The sequence below is a fragment of the Ailuropoda melanoleuca genome, chromosome 8, assembly GCF_002007445.2.
Source record: "Ailuropoda melanoleuca isolate Jingjing chromosome 8, ASM200744v2, whole genome shotgun sequence".
Taxonomy (NCBI): Eukaryota; Metazoa; Chordata; class Mammalia; order Carnivora; family Ursidae; genus Ailuropoda; species Ailuropoda melanoleuca.
This window is the reverse complement of record NC_048225.1, coordinates 63,848,485-63,873,491: the sequence shown is the minus strand read 5'-3', so window position 1 is coordinate 63,873,491 and position 25,007 is coordinate 63,848,485. Positions and strand designations below refer to the sequence as shown.

At 43.4% G+C, this 25,007-nt stretch overlaps 1 protein-coding gene across 1 annotated transcript in view; it reads right to left on the bottom strand.

Annotated features, from left to right (window-relative positions):
- DNAH14 (dynein axonemal heavy chain 14) overlaps positions 1-25,007 on the bottom strand; it is a 363,900-nt gene that overhangs the window by 244,040 nt on the left and 94,853 nt on the right. The window contains exons 14-22 of the mRNA XM_034667630.1: positions 23,795-24,074; positions 23,301-23,346; positions 23,116-23,213; positions 19,273-19,439; positions 18,220-18,564; positions 12,063-12,404; positions 7,177-7,546; positions 5,434-5,624; positions 2,675-2,920 (exon numbers count right to left, since the gene is read on the bottom strand). Of these exons, the coding sequence (XP_034523521.1) occupies positions 2,675-2,920; positions 5,434-5,624; positions 7,177-7,546; positions 12,063-12,404; positions 18,220-18,564; positions 19,273-19,439; positions 23,116-23,213; positions 23,301-23,346; positions 23,795-24,074 (2,085 nt within the window). The remainder of the gene's footprint in view (positions 1-2,674; positions 2,921-5,433; positions 5,625-7,176; positions 7,547-12,062; positions 12,405-18,219; positions 18,565-19,272; positions 19,440-23,115; positions 23,214-23,300; positions 23,347-23,794; positions 24,075-25,007) is intronic.

Here is a 25,007-nt window from a genome sequence, read left to right as displayed (position 1 = left end):
TTTGTTTCCTATGATCAAGAGTCTCTTATGGCTTGTCTCCGTCTTTGATTTCATCTTGTTTTATTTTTTCCTCTCTTCCCCTATGATCCTGTTATGTCTTAAATTCCACATGAGTGAGATCATATGGTAATTGTCTTTCTCTGAGTTATTTCGTTTAACATAATACCCTCTAGTTCCATCCACGTTGTTGCAAATGGCAAGATTTTTTTTGATGGCTGAGTAGTATTTCATTGTTTATACAGACCACATCTTCTTTATCCATTCATCTGTCGACAGACATCTGGGCTCTTTCCATAGTTTGGCTAGTGTGGACATTGCTGCTATGGATACTCACATGTCAGTCTTCATATGGACATAAGCTTTCCTTTCTTTGGGGTAAATACCTACAAGTGGAATGCCTACATCACGTGGTAGGACTATTTTTTTAACTTTTTAAGAAACCTTTGAAGCTACTGTAACATTTTATCTCTCACACAGCAGTGTGCGAGAGTTCCCTGTTCCACTGCTTCCTCACCAACACTGGGGGTGACCAGTCTTTTTAGTTTTAGTCATTCATAAGGTGTGTAGTGGCACCTCACCGAGATTCTAACTTTTCCCTGATGAATAATGAAGTGAAGCATCTTTTCATATGTTTATTTCCCATCCAAATAATTTTGTTGGTGAAGTGTCTGCTTAAATCTTTTGCCCATTTCTTTATTGTTTTTTTTATTTTGAGAATTCTTTATATATTCTTGAAACAAGTCCTTTACCAAATACGTGCTTTGCAAGTACTTCCTTCCAGTCTTGGCCTGTATTGTTTCCCCTTAATAGTGTCTTTTGAAGGGTACAAGTTTTTAATTTTTAATAGAAATCCTTCTATTGATCATTCTTTTGGCATCATACTGAAGAAACCTGGCTAGCCCAAGGTCACGAAAATTTTCTCTAATGTTTTCTTCTCAACATTTCAAAAATTTCTTTCGATGTTTTAGGTTTTGGGTTCAGGCCTATGATCCATCCTTGAGATAAAGTTTATATATGCTACACGATACGCCTTGAAGGGTTTTAAAAATTTGTTTTGCATGCAACTGTCCAATTTGCAAGCTCCATTTTTAAAAAGATTCTTTCCAGAATTGTCTTTAAACTTTTGTTGAAAATCAGGTGTCCACATATATGTGGGTCTTTTTCTGTACTCTCTATTCTGTTCCATTTTTCTGTCTTTGAACCAATATAAAACTGTCTTGACTACTGCAGCTTTACAGTGAGTCTTAAGATCAGGAGTGTTGATCTGCCAACTTTGTTCTTTACCAAAATTAAATTCACTAACCTTCTCTCCTGCAATGTCTAACCTGCTGTCCATCTCATCTACTACATAGTTCATGGCAGATGTGATAGTTTTCATCTGTAGAAGCTTGACTTTGGTCTTCGTATTTATATTTGGTCTATATTATCTTCCACGTATCTATTTCTTAAACATATGGAGTTAAAATAACTGTTTCAGGGGTGCCGGGGTGGCCCAGTCGGTGAAGCATCTGCCTTTGGCTCAGGTCATGATCTCAGGGTCCTGGGATCGAGTCCTGCATCGGGCTCCAGCCTGATTCTCCCTTTCCCTTTGTCCCTCCCCCTGTTTGTGCTCTCTCATGCTGTCAAATAAATAAAATCTTAAAAAAATAAAAATAAAAAAATAAACCTTCCTTTTCATGGGGCTCTAAGCCATTTGTGACAAGGTTTTTTTTAGAATTTTTTATTTTTAATGAAAATTGTTTAATTATATTTCCTGTATGCTCTTATGGATGCTTTGAAGTCTGTTTTTGTGTGTGTGTGTGTGTGTGTGTGTGTGTGTGTGTTAGTTTTGCTCCTATTTTTTGCTGTTTCTCTGCTTGTTCATTTTTTATTTTAATACATGTGGTTAGAGAATATATTCTCTATCTGGTTCATCTGTTTTTTGTAATTTATTGAGTTTTTTTTCTAAGGTTCAGTTAACTGACATTTTCCCTAAATGCTTATGTGTTTGCAAGTAATGGGAATTCCATTTAATGGGTCCACATTTCTCTTTCTCAGTCTGTATCAATGATGGTAACTTTACTAATGAATTATCTCTATATTATTACATAGCTTGTTGAGTTTTCTGAAGTTTTTAAATAATTCTTGGCCACGTTACTGGACGTGGGGCAGCCCAGAGAGGGATTATCAGGGAGCACTGAATACCAGCTGGCCCTGTGCTTCAGTTCCCAGCTACACTAGAGTAGACGTGCAGGCTGCTGTTGCAGCAGTGCCTGCAGGGACACACAGCTACGCAGGTAGGATTACCCTTTGAGAGCAACAGCACAGGAAATGAAAACGGCGCGTTCTGCATCAGCAGGCAGACTCCGCAGGCAATCGGCTCGGTGTGGGCCCTGCTTGAACTGTGGATACTTCTCGCACCAGTGGCACTGCTGGTAAGTCAGGGTTCATAGGGTCCTATTCTTATATTATCTAAATTTATTTTATCTGCTCAAATTGAACTTTATGACAATTCTTCATGAACAATATGTTTCCATAAAAAGTTACTTCTAAGATTTAAACTAACATTCCTTCTCATTTCTTTATAAGTATGTGAATGATTTGTACAATTCAAAAGGTTGCGAAGTGCAAAAACTTAAGGAGATAAATAAAACTATAAACAATTACAGTATTTTCCCTTTGCCACAGTGTTTACCCGAATGGGCCCGAGAGAGGAAGATCCTTTAACTGTTCCAAGTATGATTTGAGACTCTTCTAACTGAGTCAGTATGTCGTCTATGGAGGAAATTATCAGGATGGACATCGTCTCTGACTGATGAACAACTAAGCGTAACGGGGTCGTGTTCCACTGATCAATAACCTTAAACAGCATTTTCTCAAGAGCAGCTTCGTTAGTGGCGGAGGTTGAGATTTCGTTAATTTCGTTTTCGTACTGAAACATCTAAAATGAAAACATTATTCATTAATATTCAGCGGACGGATGGTTCCTTAGATGTTTACAACGCAAGACTTAGAGGAACGCACACATCACAGGTCCTGGAGACCTGGTCCCAGCCCGGGGACGCCCTGACCGGAGGCTGCACGTCCCCACCCACATGACAGGGCTGTCTTTGGGCTTTATCCATTCTAACCATTTCGCGTTCTGCACACTCAGTGAAATTTCTAGTCACTGTGTATGTTTCCTCTAATTCTAGCCCATGCGAAGAACAGTTAACGGCACCTTCTGTACACGTGCAGATCCTGTTAGCCCCTCCAGCTTTCTTGTCTCTGCACTGACGCCAACTGCTTCCTCACTCTGTGGACATGCTTTCACTTTCTGCAATAATTCTCGAGAAACAATTATCCGAGAGAACGTCATCCTAACGGACCCAAGCTTTCCATGGCTTCCCTTTCTTTGCCCTATCGCCATGAGGACACACGGCTCTCAAAACACATTAGCGGAGGATAGACAGGCCTTCTTTCCAATGGGCATGGACTGCCAGTTCCCAGAGGACAAGATCCTGACACAAGATCTCCAGGCTCACTCACTGCAACAGACATACTCAGAGGGCTTCTCATTCCCACATCGTAAAATTAACTAGGCAGGCTAATTGCTTTTATCCCTGAAAGAAGAATCTACCCCCGTTCCCGTATGTCATCTCCATGGGGTCAAAGAGTGATGCCTAATCCCTGTTTCGGTAATGCAGCTCAGTGGGGCTCTAAGCAAACAGGACTAGTGTTCATCATCCAGCAAAGATGGGTGTCAGCGGGCTCGGCCGACTGCTCACGGCCTACACACAGCTGGAGAATGAGGCCTGCCCTTTGATACAGATACAGCCAAAGGCAGATAAGGAACCACAGGACCATCAAGTTTCTATGCTGAAGAAAGAACTTTTTTGCTTAATGCTGACATTCTGAAATTGCTAGTAACTAAATCCAGACACTGATAACGTGTAAAGCAAAATTTCAACCAAGTGCACTGAGCCCTTTCAAGTCCTCATGGTCAAAGTTTGGGACCTGATTGACAAATGGTCAGATCTCCCAATCAACTCGGTAATACCTAGGAGGCTTCAGATGAATCTTAATGCCCGTAATTGATTATCTGCCTCTATGATAAAGCACCTCGGTTCTAAAGTGAAAAAGATCAATCATGAAGTGATTGTAAGCATTTTGTGCATACTATTGACCTCTTCCTCTTAATTTACTTTGTGACATGCTTTACAGAGCCTCCATAACATGCTGGACAGAAATGGCTGTCCTTGAACATCATCCTTTATTCATTTGATAGGATCGCAACTGAACTCCTGCCACCTGGGCAGGCCTGTAGCATGACCACCGTCCCTAGGTCAACCCCGCGACAGACATGCTCTACAACATGAAGACTGAGTTTCTGGGCCAAATCTGTCCATCTAGGTACACACATTATACTGGATAAGCTGCCGAACAGAAATGGGATGATCACAGTCTTCCAGGAATTCTTTGAGTTCAGGTGAGATTGGCAGCTGACTGCCTGCTATCCCCTCTGACTACTCAACAATCCACCTCAGGAAGAAAGGGTTCCTCTGACTCCTGGCTACAGTCTTTCAGAGGCTGAAGGCCTTGTTCATTTTCGTTCAGATGCTGAATTCTCTTAATTTGGATTCTCCAAAAACGGCATGGGAATTCCTTTTTAAACTATTCACATTAGAAATGCAGGGACAGCCCACTGGAACCCTCTGAGCTACTCTAGTCACCAACCCCAGGAAGGCCACCAGCTGATCCGCCCGAGGCCTGTCTGCCCTCACTTCTATTGCTTTCTGCTAGACCGTGTGCCAAATTTCACCCTTTACCTGACCTGCCCAGGGACAACTCCAATAACCCAAGACTTTGAAAAGGAAAATGTCCTTGCAATTGTGCTACATTTCTGGAATGCTGTTTTGAATAAACCTAGCTGTTGACATATATGTTCTGAAAGAACCTAGATATTTTGCTGAATTCACTGCTGGCACACAGATCGGTCAGGAGGCCTGGTAATGATCCAGGAAAGGATGAGAGATTTAGACGGGTTGAGGACTGGGAGAGCAAGAGAAGATTTAAAGATTATTTCATGATTTTTAGCCTAAGAGATGGAAGAACAATGGAGGCGCCCTTAGCTGAGATGGGGAGGGGAAGGAAGAGGAGCATCTGGGAGGCGGAGAACCCTAACAGTGAGATATCTCTGACACACGTAAGTGCAGATACTAAACAGGAGAGTGGTCGTGTGAGTTCAGGAGGGACACCGAGGCCAGGTTCCACATCACCGGGACGATGGTGTAGCGAATGGCGCGCCCGCAGCTACATGTAACCTCGGCCACCTGACCTCCGCCAGCTGCTCCCACCTTCCCAGTCGACAAACCTCTCCCTTTTCTAATTCCTATTCCTTGCAGATTTACTTGCACTAAAAATTGGCCCCTCTGGTCTTCCAACCTATTTTTTTTTCAAATGATATGTGTTTACCTTGTGTGCTAGAAGATTCTCTACTGTACAGTTTTTATCAAGAGAAACGGACCTTCCAATAATCTCCTGGAGTGCCTCCCAGTGTCTTGGCTTGAGACAGGGGTTTCCCAGAGCCATGATAATAGGTAGTTCTTGCTTAAATTCGGTCACCGATTGCTTAAGATGGGTTACCATGTCGTTTTTAGGTAAACCTATAAATAGGGTTTATAGGGCAGAAGGTTAAGATAAGTTCATTATATTTTTTTACACCAGAAAACACATCTGCTATTTAGTGTAATTCAGCTTCTCAGTTATTACTCTGCATTAAGATGATAGTTTTATTAACATCACCCTCCCAGAAGAGACAACTGTGGATTCAAATAAAGAGAAACAGTTATCAAGACTGGTGACTAAAATCCAAGACCGTTAAAGCCAAGTTTTCTTGGAAAATCTGAAACTAGGGAACGTCAGCTACCCCAGAGTTTCACAGGTTTCTCTTGACTAGACAGACAGGTACATGCATATACATTTCAAAGACTGTTACAGGTTTGGGGCTCTTAAAATCTGCTCAGTAAGGAGGAACATCAAGGGGGAACAAAAACCTGCAACAATCATGTCATAAAGAAAATACTTAACACCAAAACGTGGAAATGTTCGCAGAGGTCTTGCCACAGACCAGCACTGGCCTGTCCTCTGGCGCTGACCAACCACGGCTGTCCAGGAGTCACAACCTCTGCAGTTGAAACTTCAAACCTCAAAACCTTTTTACTCAACTCTTAAAAGAAAAAGAGAGGAGGCTGAGAAACAGCCAGAGTTGGGGACCCAGAAGCACTGAAAAGCACACCTATCTGCTTGAATAGCCAATTGGCACAGATGGGGCTTCTTTTCTAAAGCCATGTTGAATAATGTTTTTCAAGACCCAGTGAAATAAAGGACAAGAGAATAACTTCAGTGGTTGTTAAGCCTACATTTTGGCAAACAGCAGGATTTTACCTACGAAACTATGTCTGCCTGTCACTCTACACCCCGTCCTCTGAAACAGACACAGGACAAAACCCTGAGAAAAGGCACACAGAATGAGTGTCACATCCAAGCAGTGAGGCTATGGGTGGTTTGTCCCCAGCTTTTCTCTTTTGTAAACCTTTCGTGGTATCATTCTATCTCTGGTATAATTTGAAATCAAGCAGCTTAAAGTATTTTTCTGGAGAGGAAATTATAGCTTGAGGTATAGGTGAAGGTGAGAGAGGAGCTTCAAAAGTCAACACTCTCCTGCCGGGTGAGAGGAGACGCTCGCCTCGTGGAGAGGTTGGACCTTACAGAGTCGCCCAAACAGAAACAGCAGCTCTGGGTCAGCAAAGCTTCCTATCGGCAGAAGGGAAACCTCTCAAAATGACTTTTTAGCTACTTTGCCCACCGGCCAAAGCCAACTGCAGGCGTCAACAGTGAGGGTCTGCGTGCGCGCTCTGCGCGTGTGGCCCGAGGAAGAGCCACGATCATGGCGAAGCATCTGCGGTTCTGCCTAGGGAATCAACTTCTAAAGAACACAGAACACTGTTATTAAGTACATCACATTTTTTTGCAAAGTTTTCATCTCTTTCTTGCTTCGAAACGATTCCTACCCCTACGCTCCCGTACTGACTCTCCAGCCATTAACGGCCAGGCCTTGGCAACAGGTAAAGAAATAAGGTCAAGGACAATGATCTTCCTGGCCCAGAGCCGCTCTGTGTACAATCGTAGTGGGACCCTTGAGGAAGACACTTTTACCTTTTTCTAGGATGAGGATTTTGTGCATCCACTTTGAAACGTTTCTGTGGACTGACTCTGTATCAATACTGTGAAGAGTACTAGTCCTCCATTCCCAAAAGAGTGTCCTCCACTCCTCTTGGAACTCCCACAGTACTTTCCTCAAGGTGAGGTCGTATTCAATGTCCGAAACCTCCGCCAGGACCAGCTGTGTGATCTCCTCCATGTTCAGAGAGTGCATGTGCGACTGGGCGTCCTCGAAGCAGTGCTGGTAGCTGGAGTAGGTTTTAGCCTTGTGAGCTAGGGCGGCGGCTTCCTCTGCGAGAGTCTGTATCATCTCCATGGCAGTGTCCACGCGAGTGCCAGCGCACAGCAGGACCGGAGTCCTTATCTAAAGCACGACAGGAAGACAGTCTGAGACATCGCAGCAGGCAGGACTTACACGTGTCTCACCGACAGCATCTGAGCCCATAATCGAAGCTTTAACCACCATCACCTGCAGAGACTGCCCTTAATTTATAATTATTTGTGATTATGATTAATTTTAATTATTTATTATTACCATCACACCTATAATTTGTCATGGTCCTTCTCTATCTTGGGCTCTGTGGTCAGTAATACATTACCTTACTTACTAAATCCATACAACAAGACTGAAAGATAGCTAATGTTTTTCACAAGTTTTCAAGGAAGTTCTAAAGTTACAAGTAATTGTCACATCATCCAATGGTAAATGGCAGTTTCAGGGTATGGCCTCCGGGGCATGGTACTGACTCCAGAGGTCATTTCCTTTTTCTGATCCTGTTTAACCTTGTACTACTATTTTTTTTTTTTTTGGAAGATTGTATGTTTTAAAGTAATCTCTACACCCAACGTGGGGCTCGAACTCACAACCCTGAGATCAAGAGTCACATACTGCTCCACTAACTGAGACAGCCAGCCACCCCTAACTTTGTTCTATTTTTTTTTTAAGATTATTCATTTCAGACAGACAGAGAGAGAGAGAGAGCACAAGCGCACGAGTAGGGGGAGGGGCAGAGGCAGAGGGAGAAGCAGACTCCCTGCTGAGCAGGGAGCCCAGTGTGGGGCTGGATCCCAGGACCCAGAGATCATGACCTGAGCCGAAGGCAGATGCTTAACCATCTGAGCCACCCAGGCGCCCCTAACTTTGTTCTATTTTTATGGCACTTATCACATTTTGCCTTGTATTAGAGTTTAAGTATTGCACATGAAATTGTGGATGTTTGCAATAACCTCCAAACAAAGACATACGTAAAAGTTTGCCCTGATTTATCCCTTATTAAATTATAAACTTCTCAGAATTAAGGATGATTTCATCCATTTATTTTATTTTTGTTTTTAAGGATTTTATTTATTTATTTGACAGAGAGAGAGACAGCCAGCGAGAGAAGGAACACAAGCAGGGAGAGTGGGAGAGGAAGAAGCAGGCTTCTCAGCGGAGTAGGGAGCCTGATGCAGGACTTGATCCCAGGACCCTGGGATCACACCCTGGGCTGAAGGCAGACACTTAACGACTGAGCCACCCAGGCGCCCCTTGTCCATTTATTTTTGAATACCTCACAGAACCTAGTACAGTAAGATGTAGACAGTTTTTATTAAAAAGTTACTGAACGAATAAATGAATTTGGATCCTATCACCTTATTCTTTTAAAAAAATCCAACCCGTGGAATTGCAAGCAACATTGTGTTCTGTGTGGCGTGGTCATGCCACATAAAACTGATAAACGGCATTCGTGATAACGGATATAGCTGAATGTATGATCTGTAAAAGGGATGCTCATATAATGACATGTGATAAAGTTTTCCTTAGGCTTCTCCCATAGTTTTCCACTCATTAATAATTATTTATGTTTGTCAATGAGCTATCTTGAGGGGAGAGAGTTGGAGAAATGATCTTACTGGCTTATATGCAGATACATTTGCCAGTCCTAGCAGCAGTGTTCCACTTGAGACCTTCACAGAATGATCTCAGCCATCGGGTATATAGATGAAGTCGTGTGAAGAATCACACAAAGTCGGAAGACAGAGTACGTATGCCCCACCCTGGCTCTCCCCAGGGAGCAGCAACCGGCGGAGTCTGAGAGGAAAGAGTACAAGGCAGGCCGGGGATGCAGATGCTCATCTGGAGTGCCACCAGATTAGCGATAAATTGACCACGGTGTCCTTCTAGCAGACCCTGACCTCTGCTCGGTGGGCACTGCGGTGTGAGAGCTCAGGGAGAGCCTACTATTGGGGACTCAGGAGGAGAGGTTCTGGCAAGCATTCTCTGCCTGACCACACCTTAGCCAGGCTCCGGAAGCTTCTCCGAGGCCCATCTGTGCACGTCTACGTCGAGGCCGGTTTCTGTGTACCAGAGCCCACGCCCGCCACATCTGGTCAGGGCCCGCACCGTCCACCATTCCAGGGGACGGGACTGGCTTCACTCTGGCCTATCTTTAGCCAGAATCCCATCCAGTTGGTTTGGCCAGAGGCCTCCCCTCCCCTGACATCTGCCCTGTTAATGCATCGGGCACTGATCCCTCCCGCTGCCCGGCTCGAGGGCTTCGTGGGCCCATGCTGTGTGCAGAGCCCAGTGGATGTCATGCTGTGTGCAGAGCCCAGCTGATCTCTACTGCGCTCTCTTTCCCTGCTGTCCGGACGGCTCTCACTGACAAGCAGCCAGCTTCTTCTCTGACGGCAGCGGATGCTCGCACAGCGTGTGGAAGGCCTCCCTCTCTCTCTTGTTCTCTCCCCGTGGCCCTCAGGCATCCCAAAGGGGTGGGCAGCTGGTGGCACGAAAACCTCAGGGGAGACAACTGTCCTCTCTTCCAGGGAGGTGCAACCACGCCGACTGCTTGCTGCGTGTCTGCTGCTTTGCCGCAGATGTGTGTGCAGTTACGGAAGTGCCTGGCAGAGCGCAGTAACTGGCCGCCACTTTCTGGCCAGAGGACTGAAGAGTGCCAGGAATGTGGAAAATTCTGGGATGATCACAGAGAGCAAGGGACTCCGGAAAGCCCCTGTGAGCCGCACGCATGCGGATCTGCTCCTGTTCAACACCTCGGAGACCTGGAGACGCGGCTGACAGACCACCACCCAGAGCGAGACTGAGCTCTGCATGGCGTACGGTGCGGGGGGGGGGGGGGGGGGGGGGGAGGAGATGCATCCGAGCAGTCCTGCCGAGGCTGTGACAACCACAATGACAACGGGACTGCGGCCCCAAGAGCGTGGGCTGGGTCTTGGGACCCAAACCTGACAAGGTCAGCTGCCTTCTAAAACAAAAATATCAACCTTCATGTGGTTTAAATAAGATGGGAGTCTTACAGCCTAATGTTTAATCCAAAATATATAACACAAAATTATTCAGCATATAAAAAATCAGGAAAATCTCAACTCACAGAAGAAGATTGATCAACAGACACCAATGCCTCGATGACACAGATTTTAAAATGATCCGACAAAGGATTTAAAGCAGGTATGATAAAAAATGCTCCACCAAAAAAAAATGATGAATATTCTTGAAAACAGTGGGGAAACACAAAGTCTTAGCTAAGAAATTTGAAAAAATATAGGGAAGAACCCAATGGAAAGTTTGGAAGTGAAAACCATAATCGGCAGAAATGAAAGCTTATGGGGCGAGGCCCGGGGGGGCGGGTAGAGGAGGAGGCCCCTTCCCAGGAGTTGCCCTTGGCCAAAAAGAGCTAAAGTCACCCACGATCAGGCCCCTGGGAGGGCTGCGGGTGCAGGAACGAAGGCTCAGCTCAGACAGCTCTGCAGAGTCACCCCGGCTCTCGACTGTCACAGGGCCTCTGAACCCTTGATGACAAGGACACCAACTCTTTCCTGTCCCAGCCCGACACCCCGGCCTGCCGTGTGCATGCCCAGCACTCGGCAGTAAACTGACCGCAACACAGACCCCCATGTCAGGCAGTGTCCACCACCTCATACACTTCAACAAACAGAATCTGTGTCCACCCGAACCTTCTGTCTGGGAGCGTCTGTACATTTCAGTACGGTTTTAAAGGCTGCAGATGGGGCGCCTGGGTGGCACAGCGGTTAAGCGTCTGCCTTCGGCTCAGGGCGTGATCCCGGCGTTATGGGATCGAGCCCCACATCAGGCTCCTCTGCTATGAGCCTGCTTCTTCCTCTCCCACTCCCCCTGCTTGTGTTCCCTCTCTCGCTGGCTGTCTCTATCTCTGTCAAATAAATAAATAAANCTTCTGTCTGGGAGCGTCTGTACCTTTCAGTACGGTTTTAAAGCCTGCAGATGGGGTATGTGCATCAAGTGCTTTCATGACTGGTTTCATCTTCACTGTATTTGTGCGGAACGGTACAGATCAGCNGGCCTGCAGATGGGGTATGTGCATCAAGTGCTTTCATGACTGGTTTCATCTTCACTGTATTTGTGCGGAACGGTACAGATCAGCCGTGTCGATGGAGAAGCTGAAAACCCGGTAACTGCAGTAAGTCACGCTGCGTCTAATCCATGCCGGGCACTCACGCTGTACCGTCTCCCTGGGCCGCTAATACCTGGCAGCGCCGGCGAGGTCGGAATGGTCACAGAGCGAGGCCCAGACACATGTTAGGGGCGGTTCAGCCCCCTGGGCCAGGGCCTCCTGTGGCCGACTGTCGAATCGTATGGAAAAGGTCACAGCTTTGCCGTTGTTTGTTGTCTACATTCATTCATAATTGAAGAAAAGGCTACATTTCAGGTAGAGGTTAGAGAAAACAGACATGCAATTTCTCTTTCCAGTGAAGCTCACAAATCCCCAAGATTCTGTCTGTGGATTCCAGGTTAACAACACTTGGATCAGATTCGTGACCTAAGACTCCACAGAAAGCAAATACCTATATGTTTAGGCCTATGTGAAACTAAGATCCCGCTGATATTTAATGAACAAAATACTGACCTTGGCCTTTAAGTTACCGAGGTCAACTCGCAGACCAGCGATATGTGCTTCCAAATTGTCTCTGAACCTAGAAGTAGCCGCATCTTTATTTGTTTTGCTTAGCTTCACGGAAGTTTTCAGTTGGCCAAACCTGCCAAGAAGAATTTTGTATATGGCAATCTGCTCTTCTGAGATCTGGATCTGGTAATACCGAACAACGGAATGCAGCTGAGCAACCGTGGAGTACTCTTTTTCTAATACAAATATTTTTGAGGAAATTGCATCCAAAAAAGTAAAATGTTCTACAAATTCTTCTATTTCAGTGGGATCAGAGTCCAGCTTTCGCAGTGATGACTCCACGACCTGCAATCGTTAACACATTAATGAGAATTATATAATGAGTTCTCACTATTTTACAAGGCTAATTATTCTTTTAGTATCTCTCACTAACTTACATCACTATAATTCCACAAAAAAATGAAGACATCCTCTAAACATTATTCTAACTGTGGTTTAAATACTATAGCATTAACGTGCTCAAGTCCTTTCTATATGTTAACAGAGGGAACCGGAATGTACCTTGCACATAAAATAAATACTAAAGACATAAAGAAGTAATATTATGAATAACTTTGTTTCTGAGAAACAGACTCATGGCTACAGCAAGGGTGTGGCTGCGTAACTGCTACCCTGTTCGGGGCACTGACGTGCTACTTCTCACATCGTTCGGACAGCACGTTTGCTCACTAGGTGTTACTTCTCTAGTGTGCACAGGAGGAAACAGAATCTCAGGGGGGATTCACTGGCCTAAAATCAGAAATTTACTGAGTTACTAATTAAACCCAAATCTGATTCCAAATCCCATTTTTATCTATTATAAGTGTATGTATTCATTATATGTATAATATCAATACTTTTCTAAGTGTATGTACATCATTCCATGAAATTTTCAAAATAATTGCATTTCTATACTCAAATTACAATTTTGTCATATTTTTTCCTCATGTTTCCAGGGCTCTTAATGAATACTCATGCATAATTTTGGAATCAATGTCATTTCAATGTTCAATTTCACAGCCTTGAATTAATTGCCTGGATGTCTCTAATTTTTTGAACACTTTATTCTATTTGATTATAAAATAGATGCTCATACAAAAACGCTTTTCATACAGAAAATACCTATTATTCCGTCGCTCAGAAATAACCCCTGTGAACCCATCCACAGTTTATGTGGACAGGCTTTATAACTAGAGAGGCGTGTGTTTGAATCCAGCTCCAGAGCTTCCTAATGTGTGACCCTAAGCAAGTAGCTTTACTTTAATCAACTCAAGATAATATAGTTTAGGAACAGGCTGATAGTGGTGCCTACTACGTTAACTGAAATTCATGACCAAAATAGAAGATAGTAAATATGGCTATCTTAACTCTAACCACAAATCCCGTTTAATGCCAGAAAAAAAGAAAGAAACATACGAAAATGCCGATATGTATCACAAAGAAAACAGGTAATCCCAATTTCTTGCAAAAAATAGCTGGTAGAAACAGGTGAAATACACCCAAACTCCCTTTGTTACTAGTCGCACACTGATACCAAAGACAGATAAGGATGGCAGAAGAAAGTCACAGACCAATTTCACTTGTAAGCATAAGTGTAAACACCTTACAAATAACATATAAGTCAGTGCATGGGCATGCTGGCAACTAAACCCACCAACCCAAGAGACAGCTGTGTAACAAACCACATCAAAGGGCTGAAGAAAACAAATGTGTGATTATTCCAAGGGATGCAGAATAAGCATTTGATAAAACTCATTTATGATAAAAAATACTCTCATCAAAATAGGGGAACTTCCTTAACCACATAAATGGAAGCTCCTCAAAGCCTCAGGAAATACATAAAAACACACGTGGGGGCATGCAGGCACCAGAGAGAGGACGAATTAAACAACTTCCAAAACCGGTTCCTAAAAAAAATTATAGCTCAGGGGTGCCTGGGTAGTGCCGTTGGTTAAGCATCCAACTCTTGATTTCAGCTCAGGTTGTGATCTCAGGGTCATAAGATCGAGCCCCATATTAGGCTCCACACTCAGCGCAGAGTCTGCTTAGACTCTCTCCCTCTCCCTCTGCCTCTGCCCCTCCCTCTGCTTGAGCTCTCTCTCAAATAAATGAATAAATCTTAAAAAAAAATTATAGCTCAGAAAGTTTTCTGGAACTAAAACCCCGGACCCTTCTAACTGTAGAAATCCAGTTTGCAGTTTCACATTCATCCAGCACTATGTGCCAGAACGTGTTTAGGGTTGTATAATCTGTAACTCATTTAACTCTCACAATCTCTCTAGGTACATCACTAATATTATCTCCAATTTACAGAAAAAGAAACTGAGGTACAGCAAGAATAAGGATATTAACTAACGTTTTTCAAGTAATAAATGGAAAAGCCAGGATTTTGTTTTTTTTACAAAGTTTTGTTGAAGCAAATTTACATACAAAAGATGTTAACCGTATATCGTGAGGAGGGAACTGTATTTACCTCCGTAATCCATACATAGAAAATGCTCCTTGCCCTAGGGATGCTTTGTGCCCCATCCCAAATAATCTCCTCCTTCTCCTGCCTCAGAAAACCCCCAGCTGCCTGGTGTGGCTACAGGTTAGATTTGTCTTTGTCAAGTTCCGTATGGATGGAATCACCCAGCAGGCACGCCTCTGTCTGGCTTCTTTCGGTCAACATACTTTCGCAGTCCAACCAAACCATACGTGGCGCTTATTCGTTCCTTCTCACTGCCGACCGCAATCCCAAGGGTGAATGCACCGTTTTCCCCCTTATTCGCCTCTTGAACGATCTCTGGATTGTTGACAGGTTTTGGCACTTGCAGGTAAAGCGTCTACGACTATGTGAGTACAAGTCTCTGTGTGGACCTATTTTTATTTCTTGTAAGTAAGTAATGTGGAATGGGGTTGCTGGGTCAAATGGTAAGTGAAAATTTAACTTGACAAGGAATCGCCACCTTTCCAACGTGACTGCACCATTTTCATTGTCACCAACAAGGTGTGAAAGTTCTAGTTCCTCCACATCCTTCTTAGAACTTGCTATTGTCAGTCTTTTAAATTCTAGCCATTTACACATGCGGCTTTCACTTCCCTGGTGACTGTCAAGTTCACAATATTTTGTATCTATTGGCCGTCTTCTTTGGTGAAGGGTAGCAAACAAATTGTTTGGTCACAATGTTGTGTGCTATTGCATGGGACCGAGGGCTGTGCCAGCCACAGCTGCAGCCCTGGGTAAATAGTAGGGAACATGTGGTGTTATATTCTGGATCCTTTTATTACTTCCAGTGAAATCCTAGGAGATGAACTCATGCTAAAATAAGCTAAGCAGAGACTGCGGGAACTACAGCTCTGATAAGAAAATTCTTCTCTGCCTTTTCCAGAGCCGACCTGAGGATTCTTTAATTCAAAGGCTTGCAGAACTGACACAGCTATTTCTGCGCTCTGGATGAAAATGGTGGCTTCAAAGTGTCAGCCTTAGCAGGAGAGGAGATTAGAGCCCTTACCTCAAACTAGGAACCTTCACTGAAGACGGTGGGACAACAGGATTGGCAGGAACCTCGCTGGCAGAGACTATGAAGGGTGTAACTTTTCCTCCCAAGACTATGTTCCAAACAGCATCAGATACAGAACCATACTTTCAGGGCAGAGAGGGAAGTACAGACAGCAGCCAAAAATAAAAAGTTCTCAGGCTTCAAAATCATGTCTAGACTTAAGTGTGAAATTAACCAGAAGCAAATAGGAAAAAATTATTTTAAGAAGTCCAAGTCTAATAATCATCAGTGGCATTTCCTAAGGCATATGCAGGTGTCCCAACTCATGCCAAGAGGAGGTTCACTGGTGTACTTGCTCAGGGTCCAGCAAGTACAAGCCCACGATGCCCGGCTTGGATGAGGTGGTGAAGGATAGCAAACCCAGAGAGACATCCTACAGGGCCTAACTGGGGGTCACCGAGGACAAGAGACACTTTCCCAGAGACGTGAGGCAGAGGCTGCCAGATTGACCAACCACAAAGCTTACTCTATCCTCAAAGAAAGGAACGCTTGGTATTTCTGTCCAGCGAGATGTGATATTTGCTCTAGACCACCTGAGACAGCTATTTCCCCACTTTCTTCTTCACAGGGTGAGGTTTCAGTTAAATGTATCCTGTTCCCTCTCCACCAGTTTATACTGGGCGAGCGGGGGCTTCTGCCATCTTTATTTACAGCTCACCGGAACACTAAGCGCCACGCTGCACCTGATAGAGTGCGCATGGCGGGGGGGGGCAACACTCACCCCCACTTCTGATGTCTCCATGAGGCAGGGGGCCCTGGTTGTCCAGCCTTCCTGGTGGCCCCTGCCCTCCACACTCACTTCCTGGGAAGGTGAAGTGACTCCTGTGACTGGTGAGTTTGGAAGGAGGAGGTGGACGGGCAGAGCCTAGACACTTCCTCTCCAAAGCCGACCTGTCCACCGAGCGTACGTGTTCCTCTCTGCTCACTGCAGCCAGGATGTTGGTCACGTTTCAGGGCAACCAGTGCTGAGTGCGCGAAGTCCCTCCCTAACTCTGAGCTGCGGTTTGGGGAAGGTTAATTTTAAATGAACAGAAACCATATTCTCCAAGGTCCACTTTATTAGTGGGACCTAATTGCACTTTAATCTCTTTTGCCTTAACCTGTTGTCTTCCTTCTCAGTCGGCTCAGTACTCAGCCAGGTAAGAGCGGCGACATTTGTGACGCCCCCTAAAACTCAGTGTGTGGGAAGAAGGGTGTGAACAGCCAAGGCATCGACTGTGGCAGATACGGTAAGTCGTCTGACTTGAAACCCAAGCCACTCCATCTTTTGCTTGCTTTCCTCAACTACTGAGGAAGAGGCACTTACAACGTGCCAACTCAGTCAGTTCCTTCTGCAGCTGAGGCGGCTCTGTGACCCGGTCCTGGCAATGACAAGCGAAGTAAAATGCACCACGCTGCTGCTTCTGCGTCCCCGTATCTTCTGCCTCGAGCGCGAGCACAGGGCCTGTGGGGCAGCCGCCGTCATCGGAAAGAGGCCTGGCTCCTTGCCCGCAGGGCAGCCACGGAGCCAGCCTGCCTCGCCAGCACTGAGACGTCGTCTTGCATCAAAGAAACCGCTGTGTAAGAGACCTTTTTTTTTTTTTTTGGTTTTCTGATACTTGTTGGGGAATACAACCCTAAGTGAAAGAGAGAGTAATTTTGTGTATGTTTTAGGATTGCTGTGTTTCTAAAGATAGACACTTTTCAATCTTCTCTTAAACTCTTTGTAGCACTAAAAACTACTAAATGTTCCCTCCTTCTCAAAACACTCCCTTGCCTTCCTCAACCTGTTTGGTCGCTCCTTCTCAGGGGACCCTGCAGGCTCCTCTCCATCTCGCAACCTCCTACACATTGGCACTCTTCAGGCTTCTGCTGCGGGGTTCTTTTCCTTCCTCATGACACACCTAACAGGTACATTCTCCTGAAGGATGGCGTCAAAGACACCTGTATGCCGGTCACTTAACCATGTGATTCCGGTCCGATGGCCGGACACGCACAGCGCACGTCTCTGCCTGACGGTTACACAGTGAAGCAAGCCCTGTGCCCCCGCCCGTGCACTGCAGCCCTGCTCGCCCTGTGGCCCAACGCACAAGCTCAAAGTATCGTTCATTCCTTTCTCTTATTCCTTACATTCTGCCAATCACGACATCCTGTCGATTCCATCTCTTAAATGGATCTCAAAGCCATCTGCTGCTCAGACCCCACACTGTTACTGCCCTGCTTCGAGCGCTCATCACCACTCCCCTAGATGCCAGAAACAGCTTTCCTCCTGTCTTGTCCCACTTTAATCCATTCTTTATGCCAGACTGTGCCCTACAAAATGCAAGTTGTATCATGTCATTTCCACGTTTATAATTTTGCAACGATTCCCAACAGGGAAAAGACGTAACAAGGAACATGGGGTGCCATTTTAGAAATCGTGAACAGAGAATGTTTCTTTGAGGAAATGATATCTGATCAGAGACCCAAACAAGTGTTAATACATATTAGAATTTTCTGAGGATAACACTCATCATTTGCATTTCCTAAGAACATATTTTAAAATAATAATCTAATAATCATAAAGATTCTCATGCCACAGGAATTTCCACAATACTTACTTCAAGTAGATTTGCATTCTTTCTTCCAATTACAGATCGCAAGAGGTTCTGGATCAGACGTATGACATTCTCAACATATGGTAAGCACTCTGACTGATAACTGAGACTTACAACTTTGAAAATACCAATGCGTTTCTCAATGGCCATATTAATAATATACTGAAGATAGTTTCTGAATTTACCCAGGAGAGTTTTAAACTGTGTTGCAGTCAGTTCATCCATCGATGAGATTTTCATACTCATGGCTTTGGCCTTCTGTACCATGGAACAGTATTTTATAAACTTGCAGCTGTAAACATTAACTTCCCCCATGGAATTACCAACAACAGTTAGGAGACTGGCAATCTGTAAATAAAGCGTTAACAAGTCAGAATTGTAAGAGCAATGAGTGTGGGCTGACAGGCTGATGGTTCTGTCAGAATACGTACAACAGTTCTCTGTGAAGAACCCACACTAGAGAACTACGTTGGAAACCTAAGACTAAGAAATTTAGATGGCTTTTTCTATATTTAGGCCATTTCTCTTTCTGGTCAGCATGTTGTTCGAAGCCACTAGAAACACTGGTCATGTGCTCCTGTGCCTGCCGTCCTGCTTTGGAGCACATAGATGCTCTGTGCACAGCCCCGCACAAGGGCAGGTCCGTGGACTGTTGTGACCTCGCCCAATTCCCAAGACATGGCTCCCTGACCAGGCAGAATCTGATCCAAGCAGAGATGATGAGATTCTCCTGTGGGTCTGAACCACAATACCCAGCGGGATCGTAATGGGGGCGCCCCGGCCACGGCACGTCAACACACTGGCAAGTCAGTATTAGGGGGAACCATAAAAAAGAAAGCTCCTTTTCCATAGCAGAAGTTGGAAAAAACAAAAGAGGTGAATGGAGCCGGAAGCCCATGAGCAGGACAGATGGGGAGATGAGTTGGAAAATGACACTTCCATTGCTGTAAGTTAGGACACTCCAATTTTTCAGTAAGTCCCTTTAATCTAAGAATCTCAGTGGGTTTCTGCTCCTAGAGCCAAGTAGTCCCTAAGAGAAACTGTTTTTAAACTTACTTTATTTTGGTAGGTAGGATCCATTTCAAAAAGGATCTGACAATCTGGCCATCTGGCTGGCTTCTTATAGGCGATTCCACTTTCACTCTTATTAGGTAAATTCGTAATTAAAACCGATTCAGTAAAGAGAGACAGGCGAGGATCTCGGCAAAGAGGAATAATATTGGCTAAAATACATAATTCAAAAGTTAGTATTTTCAGGAGTCCCACTGAAAGCAACACCTTAAAATTATCCACGAATCTAAAACTACTGGAAACTGAGGCTGACTTATTATGAGGGCTAGAGAGTGTTCTATACTGATAAATGGAATTTAAGACAGGTGTACAAGTTTCGATTTAATTTTATGGGAACAACAGAATCACTCACAGGTACTGGATGGCGGTGGGCCAAGGCATAATTAAAATAGAAGCTGAGAAAAAATCGTTAAGTTGAGAAGTAGTTGAAATGTCTGTGCTACGTAATGCCATGTAGAGAGCATGAGACCAGCAGTGAGGAGACAGAGGAGACAAGCCTGCACCAGCAGTGTGTTTCCAGTCTAGCGGAACACCGATGTCTGCAGGCAAACACACACACACAAGCAAACAGAACAAAACTTCCACTTACACTTCATACATTATGCGAAATTAACTCACAGTGAATCAGATACCTAAATACAAAGCGCAAATTTATAAATCTTCCAAGAAAAAACATAGGAAAAATCTGTGTGACTTTGAGTTAGACCAAGAGTTTGTAGATACCAAAGCATAATCCACAACAGGAAAAAAAATTGATAAGCTGTACTTTATCAGACTTAAGAAGGTTAGTTCTGTGAGAAAGCATGAAAAGATAAGGTACAGACTGGGAGAAAATGTTTGCAAATCTTCTTTCTGATAAAAGACTGGTATCCAGAGCACATATAAAGACCTCTAGCAACTTGACAAGGAAACAAGCATTCCAAAAAAAAAATTAGCAAAAGATCTAAAGATCTGACCACAAAAAAATGTACATGAGCAAATGTATATAAACATATGAAAAGATGAACAATATTAGTCATTAGCGAAATGCAAATTAAAACACAATGAGATTATCACCACACAACTATTACAATAGCTAAATTTTTTTTAATGATCTTACAACACCAAGTGCTGACAAGGATGCAGAGTGACTGGAACTTTATACGTTGTTGGTAGGAAAGCAAAACGATGCAACCACTTTGCAATTTTCATAAAATTAAATATACACCTACCATACGGCCCAGCAATCCCACCCGTGATTAACAACCCAAGAGAAAAGAAAACTTATGTTCATCCAAAAACGTGTAAGTGAATGTTTACAGCAATTTAATTCACCATTGCCCCAAACTGGAACAGCCCAATGTGAGTGGATAAACTGAGGTACACCCACACAACAGAACACAACTCAGCAACAAAAAGGAACCAGGCTATTGTTTCATGCAACAATATGGATGCATTTGAAATGCATTTTTCTATGTGAAAATAGCCGTTCTGGAAACGGCAGACCAGGGGCCAGGGACAAGAGGGTGCAGAGGAGAGTCTGACCACCCAGGCGCAACACGGGGAAGCTGCGCATGCGTGGAGCTTGGGGGGTGCACGTGGAGCTGTCGAACCTGCACGACGCGAGCCATGCGGAGGGAATCTTAACACAGGCAAAGTTCTGAAGAACCAACCAGGTGGCGGGGAGAACCCGAAATGGAATACCGACTGGGACAAAGTAACCTAGCTACCTCACCGAAGTAACTCTCACCGAAGAGGGTGGAGAACAAAGAAGTTGACAAGCAACTTTGGAAAACTGTCTTGATTGAAAACGAGGGGGGCGGGGGGAAGAACAGCGCACAAGCACTGTGCGTTAGTTGACACATTCGCTTCTCAAGGAGGTCAGATTCCCAATTCTGACATGACCTTCCATGTGGGACACAGAAGTTCCTGACTGACGCTTCCCACATGGACTTCCTAGCTCCTTTCACTGCCGGGCCTCACAGCAGCGCCACTTCTGTAAGTCACAGGCACGTCCCAGGACTGGGGCAGAGAGCGACAAGAGGGCCTGGGGGCATCCCGTGGCCCCAGAAGCTACAGTGGTCACAACAAAGGGTGAGGGTAAGGTGAAAGTGCACAGGACCCATCTGGAAAGAACTGTTCTGCAAAAGCAAAGCCAGACAGTTTGAGCAACAAAAGAAGTAACAGTAATAGTCTGTTATACTCCCCAGATGAAAACAAGCACCAGCGAACCTAGGACATTCCTGGGGGAGAAAAGAAGTTACAGAATTACAGCAGTATAGTACTGTTCCTGAGTTACAGACAGATCAACTATATAGTCCATAAATAAAGAAACATACTAAAACAGAATAAATGATAAAAGTGGCATTTCAAACCAGTGAGGGTGAGGAATGGATTTCTCAGTGAATGGTACTGGGACAGACAATCAGTCGTCTGGGAAAAAAATGACAAGTTCACAAATGCCAAATAAATGTTAGAGCAATCAAATATTTAAATATAAAAATGAAATCATAATAGAATTAGAAGACAAGCAGGAGAATGGTTTTTATGATGTGGTCACTGGGCAAGCCTAACTAGGGCACCACATCCCGGAGCCTTGTCTAAAGGCTCTGCATGTCTTATACCATAAAGATAATGTTCTGCATGGCAAAAATATCACCATAAAATCAAGCCAAACAACCTACTTATTTTTCTTAAAACTCATTATCAAAGATTAAGGATTAAATTTCTTAATCCAAAAGAACCACAGTTCAGTAAAAGAAAGACTCCAGATGCATCAGGCTCACCCTCACACAGTTACTGTGTGAGAAGATCCTGCGGAAGCCACAAGCTCTGCGCCAAATGTTAACGGCATGACCGCGTGTAGTCACGAGCATGTTTAACTCTGCACTCACAGTTAAACATCTTATTGCACGTTAATGTAATGGAATATTATACAGCCATCTAAGTGACAATTATAAGAGCCTACGCAGCAATGTGAAAAATGTCTACAATATAATGTTAAGTGATAATAAAATATTTTAAATATAAGTTTCACTAATGTATGCCAACGAAAGTAAAATGCAAAATGCAAATAGCTTTTATATGGGGGTGGCTGGTATGATGGGGTGATCAAGATGTTTTATTTTTCTCAGGTGAATATATAAACACACATACATATATGTATACATACATACATACATATGTGGATATGTACACAGATCACTGAATACATATTTCTATAAATAAATAACTGAATAAAGAAATGGATTCACTAATTAGTGGCAAGATCCACAAATAAATGCTAAAATTCATGGGCAAAATTTTCAGAAGAAACAAAGGTATCTGACCATCTCAAGACATCCCTCCCCAAATTTATTAGTAACAAGAGGAAATATAAACATTTAAAGACTTGACAAGGGTCCGCTATTTTAAGATCTTTATAAGACTTAGATCATGGAGAAGGGATAAATTCATGGGTTGGGCTAGTAATAGCCATGTAATTTCAGATTGTATACACATAGCTAGAAAATAATAAAAATCCATTTAAGATGGAAACAATATCTTTGTTATGCTATAAGATATGGCTTATTTAAGTCTCATAAATTTTATAGTATATCATTGAAAAAATCCAAACCTGAGCCTATTTTCCTAATTCCCATCTTTTACACTCTATGGCTATATGTGTAATTCACACATTCTCAAATAATCCCAAGTTCACATTGATTGATCCCAAAGACTGGGAATTTCTCATCTCCTGATACACTGTACTGTGTGCCACATCTCTGGGTATAAGCATCAAATGCCTACATCTAAGAAAATATTGCCAAAGGAGACAATGGGATCTAGCTAAGTTTTTAAAATACTTACTTATACATTTTTCAATGTCAGTCACCATATTTTGAATTTTTATCGAAAACTCTAATCTGTTGGGAGCTAAGAAGAGATTTGTAGCAAATTTCGAAAATCTGAGAAAATAAAAGCTTATTTCAGAAAAATGCAGTAACTAATACAAATTTTAATTACTTGTAAATTTTAAAATATCTACTACTTACTCATCATACACGTATTTATTCTCAAACTCAGCCATGATTTCTATGTCTGTAAGAATCCATTGAAAAAAAGAGAGAAAAAAAACAGATTGATATTTAAAGCAGCTAAATGGCCAACTGATATGTGTCTGTGGTTCCCAAATACCATGGAAAGGTTATTTGAAAGGTAGTGTTCGAGCAGGACAACTCACCCCCAGATCCTGACCGAGTTCAAGAGTCTGAACTGTTCACAAGCACCAAAGGTGGTGTTCATCCTCATGGAGGGGGGGTCCTCAGGTCCCCAGTAGTGAGAAATAGTGTGAGTACGACGACCGAATGCATGGTGGTGTTATTACTTACACGCACCACAAATGATCTCCGTTTATGCCCGTGCTGAGCATTCTTAACATTTATAACCTAGTCACGGACCATATATAAACTACTGTAGTTGTCTCTCATTTGTCTTTTCCAGCTGTTAGGACATTTCCCTTCATTCCTAATAGTCTCCTTCCTCTTACCTGAGAGAATTCCATCAAAGTTGGAAGAGGCTTTTTTTGGTTTTTTCATTATTGGCAGGTCTTCACTTGAGCGTTTTACGACACAACCGACTTCATTTTTTGATGCCTCATCTTCTTCAAACAACTCAGATTCTTCTGAGGACTTCTCAGACTCATGACAGTTCTCTGTGGAACTTTCTGAAGAGTCACTCTCCTCGGGAACACTCAGGTGTAGAGTGACTTCAAATACCGGTGCATATATCTTTCTCAAATCCTCAGCTACTTTAATACTATTCAAAATCTAATGAACAGACATGTTAGGATGATGGTGACAATATGTAACTGAAAGAATATTCCTTTAAATTAGGATGATGCAGATCTAACTTTTAAATGATCAATAATAACTTCAGTATAACTGAAGAACATTGTATTACTACATAACTGACATTTGCATGTTAAAACAAGTTAATATAAAACACAGGATACATTATAATGCAGTAGTTTCCCCCAGAAGACTGTAATTTAATGCCAGAGTGGCTACATAGTAATCATTTGAGAGCTTATTAAAAATACAAATTCTTAGGCCTTATCCCCAGAGATTATGAGTTAAAAGGTCAGGGGCAGAGCCCAAGAATCTTTTGTTTTTTAACTGAAGTATAATTAACATACAATATTGTATTTGTTTTGGGTGCCCAATATATTGATTAAGCAATTTCATACCAAGAATTTGAATCATTTAAAAGCCGAACAGGAGATTTTACTGTGTACTCCACACTAAGAATTATGAATCAGGAATATACCTCAAATCCATTTCTATAGGTGCGAGCGCCTCACTTGAACATACATATCCTAGTACACGTATCCATCGGGAGTATTTTACATATAAATATCTTACTTAGACAATGTGTTTGTCTTGGGCTCTGTCTCGGCAGGGGTTCTCCACCAACGTATGGCTCCCTCCAATCTGGAGGCATCCAGTGTTTCTCAGGGTCAGCTAGGTTGCCTGCTAGAACCTCAACCATGCATTTGTATATAAAGGCAGTTAACAGTATGAACGAACACCGTGAGCACCCGATTAAGCTGCTGGGGAAAAGCTTGGGTAGATGCTGAAGGCGCTATGCAATCCTTAAATGTTCCACACAAAGAAACAGGGAGTTTCTATGGGATGATGAAAAACTTCTGCAAAACGCATAGTGCTGATAGTGCACCCCACTGTGAATGTACTAGTGCCGCT